A 15,977-nucleotide genomic window follows, 5' to 3' on the forward strand; every position below is an offset into this window, starting at 1 on the left:
TTGTTCATCCCAGTTTGGCAGAAAAATAAATCAGGGAAGGTAGTGCATCCGTGGATAACAAGGGAAATCAGGGATAGTATCAAAACAAAAGATGAAGCGTACAAATTAGCCAGAAAAAGCAGCCTACCAGAGTACTGGGAGAAATTCAGAGACCAGCAGAGGAGGACAAAGGGCTTAATTAGGAAAGGGAAAATAGATTATGAAAGAAAACTGGCAGTGAACATAAAAACTGACTGCAAAAGCTTTTATAGATATGTGAAGAGAAAAAGATTAGTTAAAACAAATGCAGTCAGAAACGGGTGAATTGATCATGGGGAACAAGGACATGGCAGACCGATTGAATAACTACTTTGGTTCTGTCTTCACTAAGGAAGACATAAAAAATCTGCCGGAAATAGCAGGGGACCGGGGGTCAAATGAGATGGAGGAACTGAGTGAAATCCAGGTTAGCCGGGAAGTGGTGTTAGGTAAATTGAATGGATTAAAGGCCGATAAATCCACAGGGCCAGATAGGCTGCATCCCAGAGTACTTAAGGAAGTAGCCCCAGAAATAGTGGATGCATTAGTGATAATTTTTCAAAACTCTTTAGATTCTGGAGTAGTTCCTGAGGATTGGAGGGTAGCTAATGTAACACCACTTTTTAAAAAGGGAGGGAGAGAGAAAACGGGGAATTACAGACCAGTTAGTCTAACGTCGGTAGTGGGGAAACTGCTAGAATCAGTTATTAAAGATGGGATAGCAGCACATTTGGAAAGTGGTGAAATCATTGGACAAAGTCAGCATGGATTTATGAAGGGTAAATCATGTCTGACGAATCTTATAGAATTTTTCGAGGATGTAACTAGTAGAGTGGATAAGGGAGAACCAGTGGATGTGTTATATCAGAAGGATTTCGACAAGGCTTTCGAAAGGCTTTCGACAAGGTCCCACATAAGAGATTAGTATACAAACTTAAAGCACACGGTATTGGGGGTTCAGTATTGATGTGGATAGAGAACTGGTTGGCAGACAGGAAGCAAAGAGTAGGAGTAAACGGGTCCTTTTCACAATGGCAGGCAGTGACTAGTGGGGTTCCGCAAGGCTCAGTTCTGGGACCCCAGCTATTTACGATATATATTAATGATTTGGACGAGGGAATTGAATGCAACATCTCCAAGTTTGCGGATGACACGAAGCTGGGGGGCAGTGTTAGCTGTGAGGAGGATGCTAGGAGGCTGCAAGGTGACTTGGATAGGCTGGGTGAGTGGGCAAATGCATGGCAGATGCAGTATAATGTGGATAAATGTGAGGTTATCCACTTTGGTGGCAAAAACAGGAAAGTAGATTATTATCTGAATGGTGGCCGATTAGGAAAGGGGGGAGATGCAACGAGACCTGGGTGTCATGGTACACCAGTCATTAAAAGTAGGCATGCAGGTGCAGCAGGCAGTGAAGAAGGCGAATGGTATGTTAGCATTCATAGCAAAAGGATTTGAGTATTGGAGCAGGGAGGTTCTACTGCAGTTGTACAGGGTCTTGGTGAGACAACACCTGGAGTATTGCGTACAGTTTTGGTCTCCTAATCTGAGGAAAGACATTCTTGCCATAGAGGGAGTACAGAGAAGGTTCACCAGACTGATTGCTGGGATGTCAGGACATTCATATGAAGAAAGACTGGATAGACTCGGTTTGTACTCGCTAGAATGTAGAAGATTGAGGGGGGATCTTATAGAAACTTACAAAATTCTTAAGGGGTTGGACAGGCTAGATGCAGGAGGATTGTTCCCGATGTTGGGGAAGTCCAGAACAAGGGGTCACAGTTTAAGGATAAGGGGAAAATCTTTTAGGACCGAGATGAGGAAAACATTTTTCACACAGAGAGTGGTGAATCTCTGGAATTCTCTGCCGCAGAAAGTAGTTGAGGCCAGTTCATTGGCTATATTTAAGAGGGAGTTAGATGTGGCCCTTGTGGCTAAAGGGATCAGGGGGTATGGAGAGAAGGCAGGTACAGGATACTGAGTTGGATGATCAGCCATGATCATATTGAATGGCGGTGCAGGCTCGAAGGGCCGAATGGCCTACTCCTGCACCTATTTTCTATGTTTCTATGTTTCTATGTAACATGCCCATACTGACCAACGTGTCCCATCTACACTACTCCCGCCTGCCGGTGTGTGGCCCATATCCCTCGAAACAAAGGGTTCCCAACATGGTGTAAATTTTGCCTACCCAGGGGGGTAAATTTGTTGATGCTGGATTTGTACATATTTTTTCTCATTGACTGACTGTGTTTGGTTCTGGTATACTGGTATCTGTTCATCATTAGTTGTTCATAAATAAGTGAAATAACATTGTAATGTGCTATTAAAGTTGGCAGGGGTAAACGGGATGAAAAAGGTTGGCAACCCCTGCTGTAAACCTGTCTTGTCCATGTACCTGCCTAAATGTTTCTTAAACGTCGAGATAGTACCTGCCTCAACTACGACCTCCGGCAGCTCGTTCCATGCACCCACTATCTTTTGTGTGGAAAAAGTCACCCCAGCAGGTTCCTATTAAATCCTTCCCTCCTCGCCTTCAACCTATGACCTCCGGTTCTCGATCCCCCTACTCTGGCCAAGAGACTCTGTGCGTCTACACGTTCTATTCTTCTCATAATTTTGTACACCTCTATAAGATCACCCCTCATCCTCCTGCCCTTCAAGGAATAGAGTCCCAGCCTGCTCAAGCCTCTCCCTGTAGCTCAGGCCCTTGAGTCCTGGCAACATCCTCGTAAAGCTTCTATGCACCCTTTCCAGCTTGACATTTTTTTTTTAAACGTTGTGACAGTGCCTGGCACAATCAATAGCAAGACACTTCTATATGAAAATGCACAACTTTTAATCAACAATTTTCTAAATACATATAAAACAAACTAGAAATATCCAGCTTGTGATAAAATGCTTCCAATAATAACTTAAATTTCACCGCACAACACATGATTTTTAAAGATGAAGTTTGAAGTGGACTTTCTTCTTTAAAAAACTGACACAACTCACTTGATAGAGTGGATGTGGAGAGGATGTTTCCACTCGTGGGAGAGTCTAGGACCAGAGGTCATAGCCTCAGAATTAAAGGACGTTCCTTTAGGAAGGAGAGGAGGAATTTCTATAGTCAGAGGATGGTGAATCTGTGGAATTCATTGCCACAGAAGGCTGTGGAGACCAAGTCAATGGATATTTTTAAGGCAGAGATGAATAGATTTTTGATTAGTACGGATGTCAGGGGTTATGGGGAGAAGGCAGGAGAATGGGGTTAGGTGGGGGAGAGATAGATCAGCCATGATTGAATGGCGGAGTAGACGTGATGGGCCGAATGGCCCAATTCTGCTCCTGTCACTTATGAACACTTAAAATAAGTGACATTCTCCAGAACCAGCTGCAAACTTGCTTTTTACCTTTTAAGTTTGGAAGTCCATTCCAAATTACATCCTAGATTTTACATGAAAAATTGAGACAGTCTCAACTCAAAGCCACAAAGGTCTCGGAAACCAGCGAAAGCATTCCCCCAAACCCTCTGTGTGAAATATTAAAACGTAGCATTATCATCAACACTTTTTTTTTGCTGGCCCCATGAAATTTCCCAGCTAAAAGCAATCAATTGGAAAGTCGTTTGAATAAAAACCTCTAAAGGACGTTCATCTAAAGTTTCAGGGCATCTGACTAGATGCGTCCAGGCAGTTCCATGTCTCCCTGAGTTGGCAATATCAACACTATTCAAAAGGTTTGCAGATATATCGAAGAAGGCCACACGGTCTTAAAGCTGAGAAGCAACTTCACAAAGTGTTGTATCAAAACGTGGACACAGCAAAGCTCAGCTTTTAGGGTTTGTTACTGCCATGTCAACATCGCAACGCTAAAGGGCCTGTCCCACTTAGGCTATTTTTAGGCGACTGCCGACGACTCATAGTCGTAGCAGGTCGCCGAAAAACCGGCGACTGGGCCCCCCTTTGACGTAGAAAATTGAAATAGAATCATTACTTTAACAACAAACAAAAACGGAAGTCTGCACCGGCGACAACCTATGTTAACCCGGTGACAACCTACGTCAGGAGAAGTCAAGCTACGCTCATTGGCGTCAAACCCACTGTCGCCGACTGTCTCCGAAAATTGTTCAACACGTTGAAAATCCAGAGGCGACCAGAAAGATGCTACGACTCTTTGGGCGACTGAGGAGATGACTCACGACCATACAGGCGACACCCCGGCGACCATGTGGCGACAGCCTAGTCGCCTGTAATCGCCTAAATAAATCGTCTTAAGTGGGACAGGCCATTAATGCTCTTGTCTTGTGGATTTTGTTGGGCTGAGCAACAAGGTTCCTGCACAAAGGTCCAGCTTTGTGCAACATAGAATCCTAGCCGGAGATCTATCTGTACAGTTGAAGCATCTTCACATTGCAATTACATAGAAACATACACAATAGGTGCAGGAGTAGGCCATTCGGCCCTTCGAGCCTGCACCGCCATTCAATATGATCATGGCTGATCATCCAACTCGGATTACTCATACATCTAAAGAAAAGGCAGTGTAAAATAAATTAATTTACCCAGGAGGCATAAGCCTATTCAAACATCATTTCTAAAATGTGAACTTCACTCCACTGATTAATTGTACACATGTAACTTTTATCTATTAACAGATTTGGATGTACAAAAAAAAAATCAACAATCTGAACTGTACTTTGACAATAGACAATAGGTGCAGGAATAGGCCATTCGGCCCTTTGAGCCAGCACCGCCATTCAACGTGATCATGGCTGATCATCCACATTCAGTACCCCATTCCTGCCTTCTCACCATATCCCCTGACTCTGCTATCTTTAAGAGCCCTATCTGACTATCTCTTGAAAGCATCCAGGCAACTCCACTGCCTTCTGAGGCAGAGAATTCCACAGATTCAGAACTCTGGGTAAAAACGTTTTTCCTTGCAGTTAACAGTTCAAATTTTATTATATTCCTGATAACAAATTCTTTAAATAATCTAGATAATAATATAATAAATGCTAAGGCACAGGGTCTCAACCTCAGACGTCACCTGTCCATGTTCTCCAGAGTCGCTGCCTGACCTGCTGAGCTACTCCAGCACTTGGAGTCCTTTTGTGTATAAACCAACATCTGCAGTTCCTTGTTTCTGAGATTCTTATGTGTAACTTTCTCATATTTGTCATATGGTGCCAGAGACCCGGGTTCGATCCTGACTACGGGTGCTGTCTGTATGGAGTTTGTACGTTCTCCCCATGACCACGTAGGTTTTCTCCAGGTGCTCCGGTTTCCTCCCACACTCCAAAGACGTGCCGGTTTGTAAGGTCAATTGACTTTGGTAAAATTGTAAATTGTCCCTAGCGTGTGTAGGATAGTACTTGTGTACGGGGTGATCCTTAGTTGGGGGGCCGAAGGGCACGTTTCTAAACTGAACTGAAATGAAATATGCAGCATTTTGATTTTTACCATCAGGCATGAAATGATTTGGAAGCACAGATCATAGCTAGACCCACATTAGCCCACATGTACCTCTGGTGAATAGCCTGGGTGATTGAAGCCATGTGGTAATGGGAAGCAATGCTGTGGTTTCCCCTCAAAATAGTTGTACTTGTGTAACCGAGGCGTTGCAGAATTAAAGCTGGATGACAGCAAATTCGGTCTTCAATGGCGAAGCATCGTCAGAAGCACAAACCTGCAAAGGACCTGGTGTGCGGGGGACCACTTTGAGCAGGGGGATGGAGGGGGAGAACAAAGGATGACCTGGTGTGGGATATTTTTTCTGCACCCTTTATGTGCAACTCTTCACATACCTTGGGTGTGCAGCACAAGGAATATCACTGATTATCAAAGATTCTTTCTTTCATTCATTCATTCAGTCACGACTATTTTTGTGGTGACATTTCCCGGGATGGCTGGCCAAATGGAACTGACCGCGCCTTCATGACCAGCCACTGTGGGGCCTTTACACCCGCCCGACGGCGAATTGTTGGTGCCATATCACATCACATCACGAGTGAGCAGTTTTGGGCCCCACATCTGAGGAAGGCTGTGCTGGCGCTGGAGAGGGTCCAGAGGTCTACGAGAATGATCCTAAGATTTATTGAGTTAACAATAGACAATAGGTGCAGGAGTAGGCCATTCGGCCCTTCGATGTGATCATGGCTGATCATCCCCAATCAGTACCCCGTTCCTGCCTTCTCCCCATATCCCCTGACTCCGCTATTTTTAAGAGCCCTATCTAGCTCTCTCTTGAAAGCATCCAGAGAACCGGCCTCCACCGCCCTCTGAGGCAGAGAATTCCACAGACTCACCATTCTCTGTGAGAAAAAGTGTTTCCTCGTCTCCGTTCTAAATGGCTTACTCCTTATTCTTAAACTGTGGCCCCTGGTTCTGGACTCCCCCAACATCGGGAACATGTTTCCTGTCTCTAGCGTGTCCAAACCCTTAACAATCTTATATGTTTCAATGAGATACCCTCTCATCCTTCTAAACTCCAGAGTGTACAAGCCCAGCTGCTCCATTCTCTCAGCATATGACAGTCCCGCCATCCCAGGAATTAACCTTGTAAACCTACGCTGCACTCCCTCAATAGCAAGAATGTCCTTCCTCAAATTAGGGGACCAAAACTGCACACAATACTCCAGATGTGGTCTCACTAGGGCTCTGTACAACTGCAGAAGGACCTCTTTGCTCCTATGTTCGATTCCTCGTTATAAAGGCCAACATGCCATTCGCTTTCTTCACTGCCTGCTGTACCTGCATGCTTACTTTCATAGACTGATGTACAAGGACCCCCAGGTTAACATATGATGCGTATTTGGTGGCACTGGGCCTGTACTCGCTGGAGTTCAGAAAGATGAGGGGGGTCATTAAAACTTACCCAATAGTGAAAGGCTTGGATAGAGGGGATGTGGAGAGGATGTTTCCACTAGTGGGAGAGTCCAGGGACAGAGGTCATAGCCTCAGAATTAAAGGGCGTTCCTTTAGGAAGGAGATGAGGAGAAATGTCTTTATTCAGAGGGTGGTGAATCTGTGGAATTCATTCCCACAGAATAAGGCCAAGTCAATGGATATTTCTCAGGCAGTGATGGGTAGGTTCTTGAATAGTACGGGTTATGGGGAGGAGGCAGGAGAATGTGGTTGAGAGGGAAAGAGGGCTCCACCATGATTGAATGGTGCCGTAGACTTGACGGGCCAAATGGCCTAATTCTGCTCCTATCACTTATGAAAATAAAAAAACAAGCATCAGAGAGGCAGTGAGCAGCAGAGTTAATGGAGGTAGATTTCAAACACCACCTCAGAAACCTGTGTTCTTGCAACATTCCTAATTGTACACAATACTCGTCCATTTAACTATCTGGGGGGGGGGGGGGGGGGGGGGGGGGAGGATAAATAGATCAGTGCATAGGACCATTAGTGCATAGTACCTGGATAGATCGGGTTTAGAGAGATGTGGACCTAACGCAGGCAGTGGAACGAGTGTAGATGGGACATGTTGGTCGGCTCGGGCAGGTTGGGTCAAAGGGCCTGTTTCCACGCTGAATGACTATAACTATGAAGCAGAATCAATTTTCCATCAATATTGTGGACGTATTAGGCAATGGGTACGTGGATGAGCCATTTGAAATGCAGATGGAGAGGTATTGGGCCAGGGGTGACTCTGGACATCAAGAGATGACTGAGACAAAGAGCAGAAATGTGAAATGTATTTGACACAACATGCTCCTGTATCTCACTGCAAAATCATTTTGTATGACAATAATCTCCCTTTTTTGTCACAAAATCTGAAATCTTAAACCTTGATGCAGAGTCATTTTCATTAGATCGTGGAGAAAAAAAAGTACAAAATAATTTCAGATAAATATTCCTTAAGGCAACTCCATGGCTGCAGCCAAAGTGATTTTCTTCCGAATCCACCTTTCTGAAACTTCTCTCAATCTCCGTCGCTGGCCCTTCGCCTCAGCGCCGCAAGCATTGTCGGGAAAGTTTTACCGCGATGGTTCTCAAACGAATTTCTTGAGGGGCAGTTTGATCACGTCCACCAGATACTTGCGGGCTGGGGTGGCGGCGTAAAACAAGGACGTGACCAGCTTCCCGTGTGTCACCGTCATCAGGGTTTGATGTCCCGATGCCCAGATCCGATACCAGGAGCTGTGGAAGGGGTCCGATACCGCAGGGCAAAGCATGTTGTTCAGGTTGACTTCCGTGACCTTAAAGACAGAACAAATAGTCAATAGCCCCCGAGATGGACACAGAGGTACGTCAGGGGCTTATGGGGGCGAAGGCAGGAGAACGGGGTTAGGAGGGAGTGATAGATCGGCCATGATTGAATGGCGGAGTAGACTTGATGGGCCGAATGGCCTAAATCTGCTCCTATCACACTATTTAAGGCGCACCGGTAGAGTTGATGCCTCACAGTGAATGCAGCGTCGGAGACCTGGGTTCGATCCCGACTATGGGTGCTGTCAGTACGGAGTTTGTACGATCTCCCCGTGAGCTGCCTGGGTTTTCTCCGAGATCTTCGGTATCCTCCCACACTCCAAAGACGCACAGGTTTGTAGGTTAATTGGCTTGGTGAATGTAAACATTGTCACTAGTGGGTGTAGGATAATGTTAAGGGCCTGTCCCACTGTACGAGCTAATTCAAGAGTTCTCCCGAGTTTGCCCTGATTCGAACTCGGAGAATTACGGTAATGGCCGCTCATAGGTATTCAGGTGCTCTCGTGGACATTTTTCAACGTTGAAAAATCTTCACGAGCTTACCGCGTTTCCCGAGTACCTGCAGTTAGCATTACGAGCAGCTAAGGGACGTCCCGATCTCCGACGTACCCGCTACGTACATTCAACCTGCTGACCACGAGTTTGATTTTTTTTTAAACTCGGGAGAGTTCCTGAATTACCTCGTACAGTGGGACAGGCCCTTAAATGTGAAGGAATCGCTGGTCAGCGCGGACCCGGTGGGCCAAAAGGGCCTGTTTCCACGCTGTATCTCTAAACTAAACATGGAAAAGATTGGACGGCGCAGTTTTGCCTCTGTTTAAAGACATTTTCCACTGTGACAAAAAAATACAAGGGAGTTTTTTAAAACTATAAATTCTCTTGCCATGGTTTTTATGGACCTGTCAACTGCGGGATTGTTTCTTTTATAGCTGGGATATGGTGACCTTGGTCTGATATATCGTGCTCTATGAACTGGAGTTAACAAGCACTGTCTGTTATCCCCTTCGGCAGGGAGGAAGATGCAGTTCAGAAAGAAGGCAGTGACATTGTTGAGTGTGGATGAGAGAAAATGTAGGTACAAAATAGATGGGGGCAGTGAGGAGAGATGGGATGTGTTAGAGTGGGGAGAGGAGACTCTTCACTGGGAGTCTGTCTGCTGTTGAGATCAGTAGAGAGCAAATAAATCAGTTGCTTCATCACCTTGAAATAGGAAAAACTAACACGAGTATTTTCAAGAATGTAGAATATAAGGAACTGCAGATGCTGGTTTATTTTTTTAAAAAAGACCCAAATTGCTGGAGTAACAGCGAGTCGGGCAGCATCTCTGGAAGGCAGACACAAAATGCTGGAGTAACTCAGCGGGACAGGCGGCATCTCTGGAGAGAAGGAATGGGCGACGTTTCGGGTTGAGACCCTTCTTCAGACTGATGTCAATGGAGTGGGCGGTACAGGGATAGAATGTAGTCGGAGACAGTAGGACTGGTGGGAAAACTGGGAAGGGGAGGGGGGGATGGGGAGAGAGGGAAAGCAAGGGCTACTCAAAGCATGTGTGGAAGAGTTGGTTCCGCGACGTCCACAATGGGGTAGAGGTGAATCGGTCGGTGCTCCCAGCTTTTGGAGGGGCCGTCCACAAGCCTGAGAACAGAGGGGAAGAAGCTGTTCCTGAGTCTGGTGGTGCATCTGTATCTTCTGCCGGACGGGAGCGGGGAGAAGAGGGAGTGGCCGGGGTGGGCCAAGTCTTTGATTATATTGACTGATTTTCTGCAGCGGCATTAAGTGTAGATGGAGTCAATGGTACAATAGCTTACGACATTAATTGCCCTTTCCGCAAAGCATTGAAACTAGAACCAGTGAGCCAAGCACAGCCACGTGTCTGTGCATCAACGCCGCTAATAATAGTCTCTCGTCTGCTTTCATTACGTCTGTACATTCCACTGACTAGGTTGAAACTTTTAATTGACGAATAAAATTGAGTTTGACTTTGAAATACAACCACCCTACTAATTTACAATGAATCACAGTAGAAAAACAAATGTTGAATCAACGTAGTTCCACATTTACTGAGACATTCAAAATGAAATCCTTGCGTAGGTTTTTGAGATACGCATCAAGTCCATTATTATATAGATCGAAACACGTCATATATAGATGTGTAGGAAGGAACTGCAGATGCCGGTTTAAGACAAAGATAGAGTAAAAAGAAAAAGCGGGTCAGGCAGCATCTCTGGAGAAAAGGAATAGATGACGTTTCGGGTCGAGACCCTTCTTCATCTATATATATCAGTGTGGTCATTCACTATAAATAAGGATGTTGTCTACAAACAACAGTAACTCTGAGAGGGAGAGAGGGAGGGAGCGAGAGTGAGAGAGGGAGGGAAGGGGAGAGAGAGAGAGAGTGAGAGTGAGGGGGAGAGGGAAAGGGGGGAGAGTGAAAGAGGGGGGAGAGAGAGACAGAGGGAGAAGAGAGAGTGTTTGAGCTAACATTATTAAAATATGACGTTTAGGAAGGAACAGCAGATGCTGGAAAATCAAAGGTAGACAAAAATGCTGGAGAAACTCAGCGGGTGAGGCAGCATCTATGGAGCGAATGAAATAGGCAGCGTTTTGGGCTGAAACCCTTCTTCAGACTGACACTTATTTGACATCATCAAAATACAAACTGCAATGGGGAAATGAAACGGGTGTTAATGTGATGTTAGGACGAGTAATTTCAACAAGGATGTGGGGCAAACAATTCAAATAGGTATCAAATATTTTCCTTGAGGGCAGCACAGTGGCGCAGCAGGTAATGCTGCTGACTTACAGTGCCAGAGACTCAGAGATCCCCACCTTGGGAGCTGTCTGTGTGGAGTTTGCACGTTCTCCCTGTGACCGCGTGGGTTTCTTCCGGGTTCCTCCCACACTCCAAAGACGTGCGGGTTTGTAGATTAATTGGCCCTCTGTAAATTGCCCCCTAGTGGGCAGTGAGTGGAATGGAAAGTGGGAACACATAGAACTAGTGTGACCGATGGTCGGCGTGGACTCGGTGGGCCGAAGGGCCTGTTCCATGCTGTATTTTTCAAACAGTAACAACCGTAACTACGTGATCAATGGTTGGCATGGACTCGATGGGCTGAAGGGCCCGTTTCTGTGCTGTATCTCAGTCTCTCATGTGCTATTTATACATTAAAAGGCAGAGGTAAATAGATCCATGTGCTTCCCGCTGACACAGAGGTGAACCTCTGCCTTTATAATATTCTTTAATCCCGAGGCAACTGAATCACCCTACCACAACCAGAGAACAGAGTCCTGAACTGCTATCTACCTCATTGGGGACCCTCGGACTATCCTTGATCGGACTTTACTGGCTTTATCTTGCACTAAACGTTATTCTCTTATCATGGTAGATAAAAGTGCTGGAGAAACAGCAGGTGAGGCAGCATCTATGGAGCGAAGGAAACGTTGCCTATTTCCTTCGCTCCATAGATGCTGCCTCACCCGCTGAGTTTCTCAGCACTTTTGTCTGCCTTCGATTTTCCAGCATCTGCAGTTCCTTCTTGAACATTCTCTTATCATTGTATCTGTAGCATTTATTTCAAGAGGGCTAGAATACATAAATAGAGATGTAATGTTGATGTTCTGGAAGGTGCCGGTAGGGCTACATTTGGAGTATTGTGAGCAATTTTGGGCATCATATCTGAAGAAAGATGTGTTAGTATCATTATATCATTGCAGTCGCTGCCTCAAAAAGGCTGACAGTATCATCAAAGACCCACACCATCCTGGCCACACACTCATCTCCCTGCCACCTTCAGGTAGAAGGTACAGGAGCCTGAAGACTGCAACAACCAGGTTCAGGAATAGCTACTTCCCCACAGCCATCACCTGGCTCGGACAAAACTCTAATTATTAATAACCCATTATCTGTTATTTGCACTTTATCAGTTTATTTATTCATGTGTGTATATCTTTATATTATGGTATATGGACACACTTATCTGTTTTGTAGTAAACGCCTACTATGTTCTGTTGTGCTGAAGCAAAGCAAGAATTTCACTGTCCTATACAGGGACACATGACAATAAACTCACTTGAACTTGAACAATTAACCTACAAACCTGTACGTCTTTGGTGTGTGGGAGGAAACCAAAGATCTCGGAGAAAACCCACACAGGTCACAGGGAGAACGTACAAACTCTGTACAGACAGCGCCCGTGGTCGTGATTGAACCCGGGTCTCTGGCGCTGTGAGGCAGCAACTCTACCGCTGCGCCACCCCAAACTTGGCCTTCCCCCTTCGCTCTCCTCCTCCTGGCCAGTGGATCAGACTTCTCTGTAGCTGGACTCCATTCATCACTATACCATACGCTGTGCATGGAAACCTTGCTCACTCAGCCTGCCCGCACCGTAAGGAGACACCACCCTGGAGGACTATCAGATGTGCTGAAAATCAATCCTTTTTAACGATAAATTATTAATGCATTAATCTGTGGCTGCAACCCACAATGTAATAATTCTATGGCAGTGATTCCAGAGTGATTCATTATTGCATCAGGGGGAACTTTAGACTTTAGAGATGCAGCGTGGAAACAGGCCGTTCGTCCCACCGAGTCCGCACCGACCAGCGATCACCCCGCACACTAACAATCCCCGACACACGCTCGGGACAATTTACACCTACACCAAGCCAATTTACCTACAAACCTGTGTGTCTTTGGAGTGCGGAAGGAAACCGAAGATCTCGGAGAAAACCCACCCAGGGCACAGAGAGAACGTACAGACAGCACCCGAGGTCAGGATCGAACTCGGGTCGCTGGGGCTGAGAGGCAGCAGCTCCACCACTGCAAACCTGTGCCGCCCATATACGAGGTCCTTCCATAAACTAGGGCACTGTCCAATTCACCTCTATCCCATTGAGGGCATTGGACTTTGGCTCTGGAACTGATGCGCTACAATGCTGAGAACTAAATTCCGCACTCTGTATCTTCCCCTTTGCTCTACCTATTGCATTTGGCTTTGACTGTCACTAGATTGTATTTGTGTAAATACAATGGCTAATCTATAGAGTGACACAGTGTAGAAACAGGCCCTTCGGCCCAACTTGGACCACATCGGCCAACAATGTCCCAGCTACACCTGTCCCACCCAATAACCCTTTCTGGCTTTAGTCCTCCCTCCACCACCTCCAGTTTAAATTCCATTTGGAATATTTTGGAGGACCAAAGAACCAAGAAGAACCTGCCCGCATTTGGCCGATATCCATCTAAACCTGTCCTATCCATGTACCTGTCTAATTGTTTATTAAACGTTGGGTAGTCCCAGCCTCAACTACCTCCTCCAGCAGCTCGTTCCATACACCTTTGTGTGAAAACATTACCCCTCAGATTCCTATTAAATCTTTTCCCCTTCCCCTTTCAACCCCAATTGTCCTGCCTTCTCCCCATATGCCGAGTGGCTCACTATCCTTCAGAATCAAGCTTCACTCAACAACTGATAGAAGTATATAAAACTATGAGAGGCTTAGATCGGGTAGTTAATTTTCTCGGGTCAGTCTGAAATATCAGTTACATTTTCTTCCAAAATCAAATTTTCACAAATAAGACAAATATCAAGGGTCATGGGGAGAGGGCAGGAGAATGGGGTTAAGAGGGAATGATAGATCAGCCATGATTGAATGGCAGAGTAGATTTGATGGGCCGAATGGCCTAATTCTTATGAATAAAGAACATTCTGCACCTCTGTGGGGATATAAAAATTGAAGATATGTTAATCTGTGGAGTTTCAACATGGAAGGATACAACAAATCTTGCCAGCAACCATCCTTGCCAGAGTTTAATCTTCCAAACAGAGAGATGGATTACGTAGATGTTGCCAGGACTCGAGGGCCTGAGTTACATGAAGAGGTTGAGCAGCCTAGGACTTTATTCCTTGGAGCACAGGAAGATGAGGGGTGATCTTTAAACATACAGCGCGAAACAGGTCCTTCAGACCATCGAGTCCGCACTGACTAGGTGTCAGAGGTTTGTGGGGAGAAGGCAGGAGAATGGGGTTAACAGGGAGAGATAGATCAGCTATGACTGAATGGCGGAATAGACTTGATTGGCCGAATAGCCCCGATTCTGCTCCTATAACTTACAAACTTATGACCAGCGATCACCCCGTGCACTAACACCTTCCCAAACACTAGGGGCAATCTACAATTTACCGAAGCCAATTAACCTACAAACATCTTTGGAGTGTGGGAGGAAACCTGAGCACCTGGGGAAAACCCACGTGGTCACAGTGAAAATGTACAAACTCCGTACAGACAGCACCCGTAGTCAGGATCGAACTCGGGTCCCTGGCGCTGTGAGGCAGCAGCTCGACAACTACACACCACGTTTGTAGAGGTGCACAAGATCATGAAGGAAATAGATAGGGTGAGTGCAGTCTTGTCCCTAGTGTGTTGGATAGTGCTGGTGGATGAAGTGACCACTGGCCGGCACGGACTCGGTGGTGTAAAGGGCAGGGTAGTTTATTTTCTCGGGTCAGTCTGAAATACCAGTTTTCTTCCAAAATCAATTTTTCACAAATATGACAAATACTTTCATTTTGATGCACAGAGTCTCTTGCCCAGAGTAGGGGAACCGAGGACATAGGTTTAAGGTGAAGGGGAAAAGATAGGAATCTGAGTGGTACCTTTTTCATACAAAGGGTGGTAGGTGTATGGAACGAGCTGCCAGAGGATGTAGTTGAGGCTGGGACTATCCCAACGTTTAATAAACAGTTAGACAGGTACATGGATAGGACAGGTTTGAAGGGATATGGACCAAACGAGGGCAGGTGGGTCTAGTGTAGCTGGGACATGTTGGCCGATGTGGGCAAGTTGGGCAGGTGTCAATGACATAGGAGCAGGTTACAATGAAATGCTAGACAGGCACAAAATGCTGGAGTAACTCAGCGGGACAGACCACATCTCTGGAGAGAAGGAATGGGTGACGTTTTGGGTCGAGACACTTCTTCAGAAGGTCTGAAGTGTCCCGACCTGAAACGTTGCCCATTCCTTCTCTCCAGAGATGCTGCCTGTCCCGCTGAGTTAATCCAGCTTATATCTATCTTCGGTTTAAACCAGCATCCATCAATGAAACGATGGATTTAATCCAGCTGGGCGATGGATTAAGACATCGGATATTTCTCTACTCACCAATCCGAGGATCTGCAAAAAGGCAAAATGGTAGAAGAACAGGAGTCCGGTAGCAAGCAGAGCCCACCAGAAATCGCCCAGCGGTTCAGGCTGGTACATGCCTGAAACAAAACCACAACACTTCAGAGACACAAGGATGGGCGGGCACGGTGGCGCAGCGGTAGAGTTGCTGCCTCAGAAGCCCCCGTTTGATCCCAACTACGGGTGCTGTCAGCACCGATTTTGTACGTTCTCCCCGTGACCCGTGTGGGTTTTCTCCGGGTGCTCCGGTTTCCTCCCACACTCCAAAGACGTACACATTTGTAGGTTAATTGGCTTGGTATGAATGTAAATTGTCCCTGGTGTGTGTAGGATAGTGTTAGTGTACAGGGTTTGCTGGTTGGTGCGGAGTAGGTGGGTGAGTGAAGGGCTGTATCTCTAAACTGCAGATACTTCATTAACCAATCCAGTCTACTCCGCCATTCAATCATGGCTGATCTATCTCTCCCTCCTAACACCAATGCTCATGCCTTCTCCCCATAACCTTTGACACCCGTACTAATCAAGAACCTGTCAATCTCTGTTATCTCACCCAGTGACCCAGGCACCTGTTGATAC

At 46.1% G+C, this 15,977-nt stretch overlaps 1 protein-coding gene across 3 annotated transcripts in view; it reads right to left on the reverse strand.

The window, feature by feature from the left end:
- Positions 1 to 7,688: 7,688 nt before the first annotated feature.
- The window catches only part of tmem164 (transmembrane protein 164), a 71,841-nt gene continuing 63,552 nt past the window's right edge, over positions 7,689 to 15,977 (reverse strand). For all 3 annotated transcript variants that reach the window (XM_033030812.1, XM_033030811.1, XM_033030813.1), the window contains 2 exons: positions 15,381 to 15,481; positions 7,689 to 8,209 (listed from right to left, as the gene is read on the reverse strand). In XM_033030812.1, coding sequence (XP_032886703.1) covers positions 8,003 to 8,209; positions 15,381 to 15,481 — 308 coding nt within the window. In that variant the 3' untranslated portion in view covers positions 7,689 to 8,002. The remainder of the gene's footprint in view (positions 8,210 to 15,380; positions 15,482 to 15,977) is intronic.

Source organism: Amblyraja radiata, chromosome 12 (assembly GCF_010909765.2).
Source record: "Amblyraja radiata isolate CabotCenter1 chromosome 12, sAmbRad1.1.pri, whole genome shotgun sequence".
NCBI classification, from domain to species: domain Eukaryota; kingdom Metazoa; phylum Chordata; class Chondrichthyes; order Rajiformes; family Rajidae; genus Amblyraja; species Amblyraja radiata.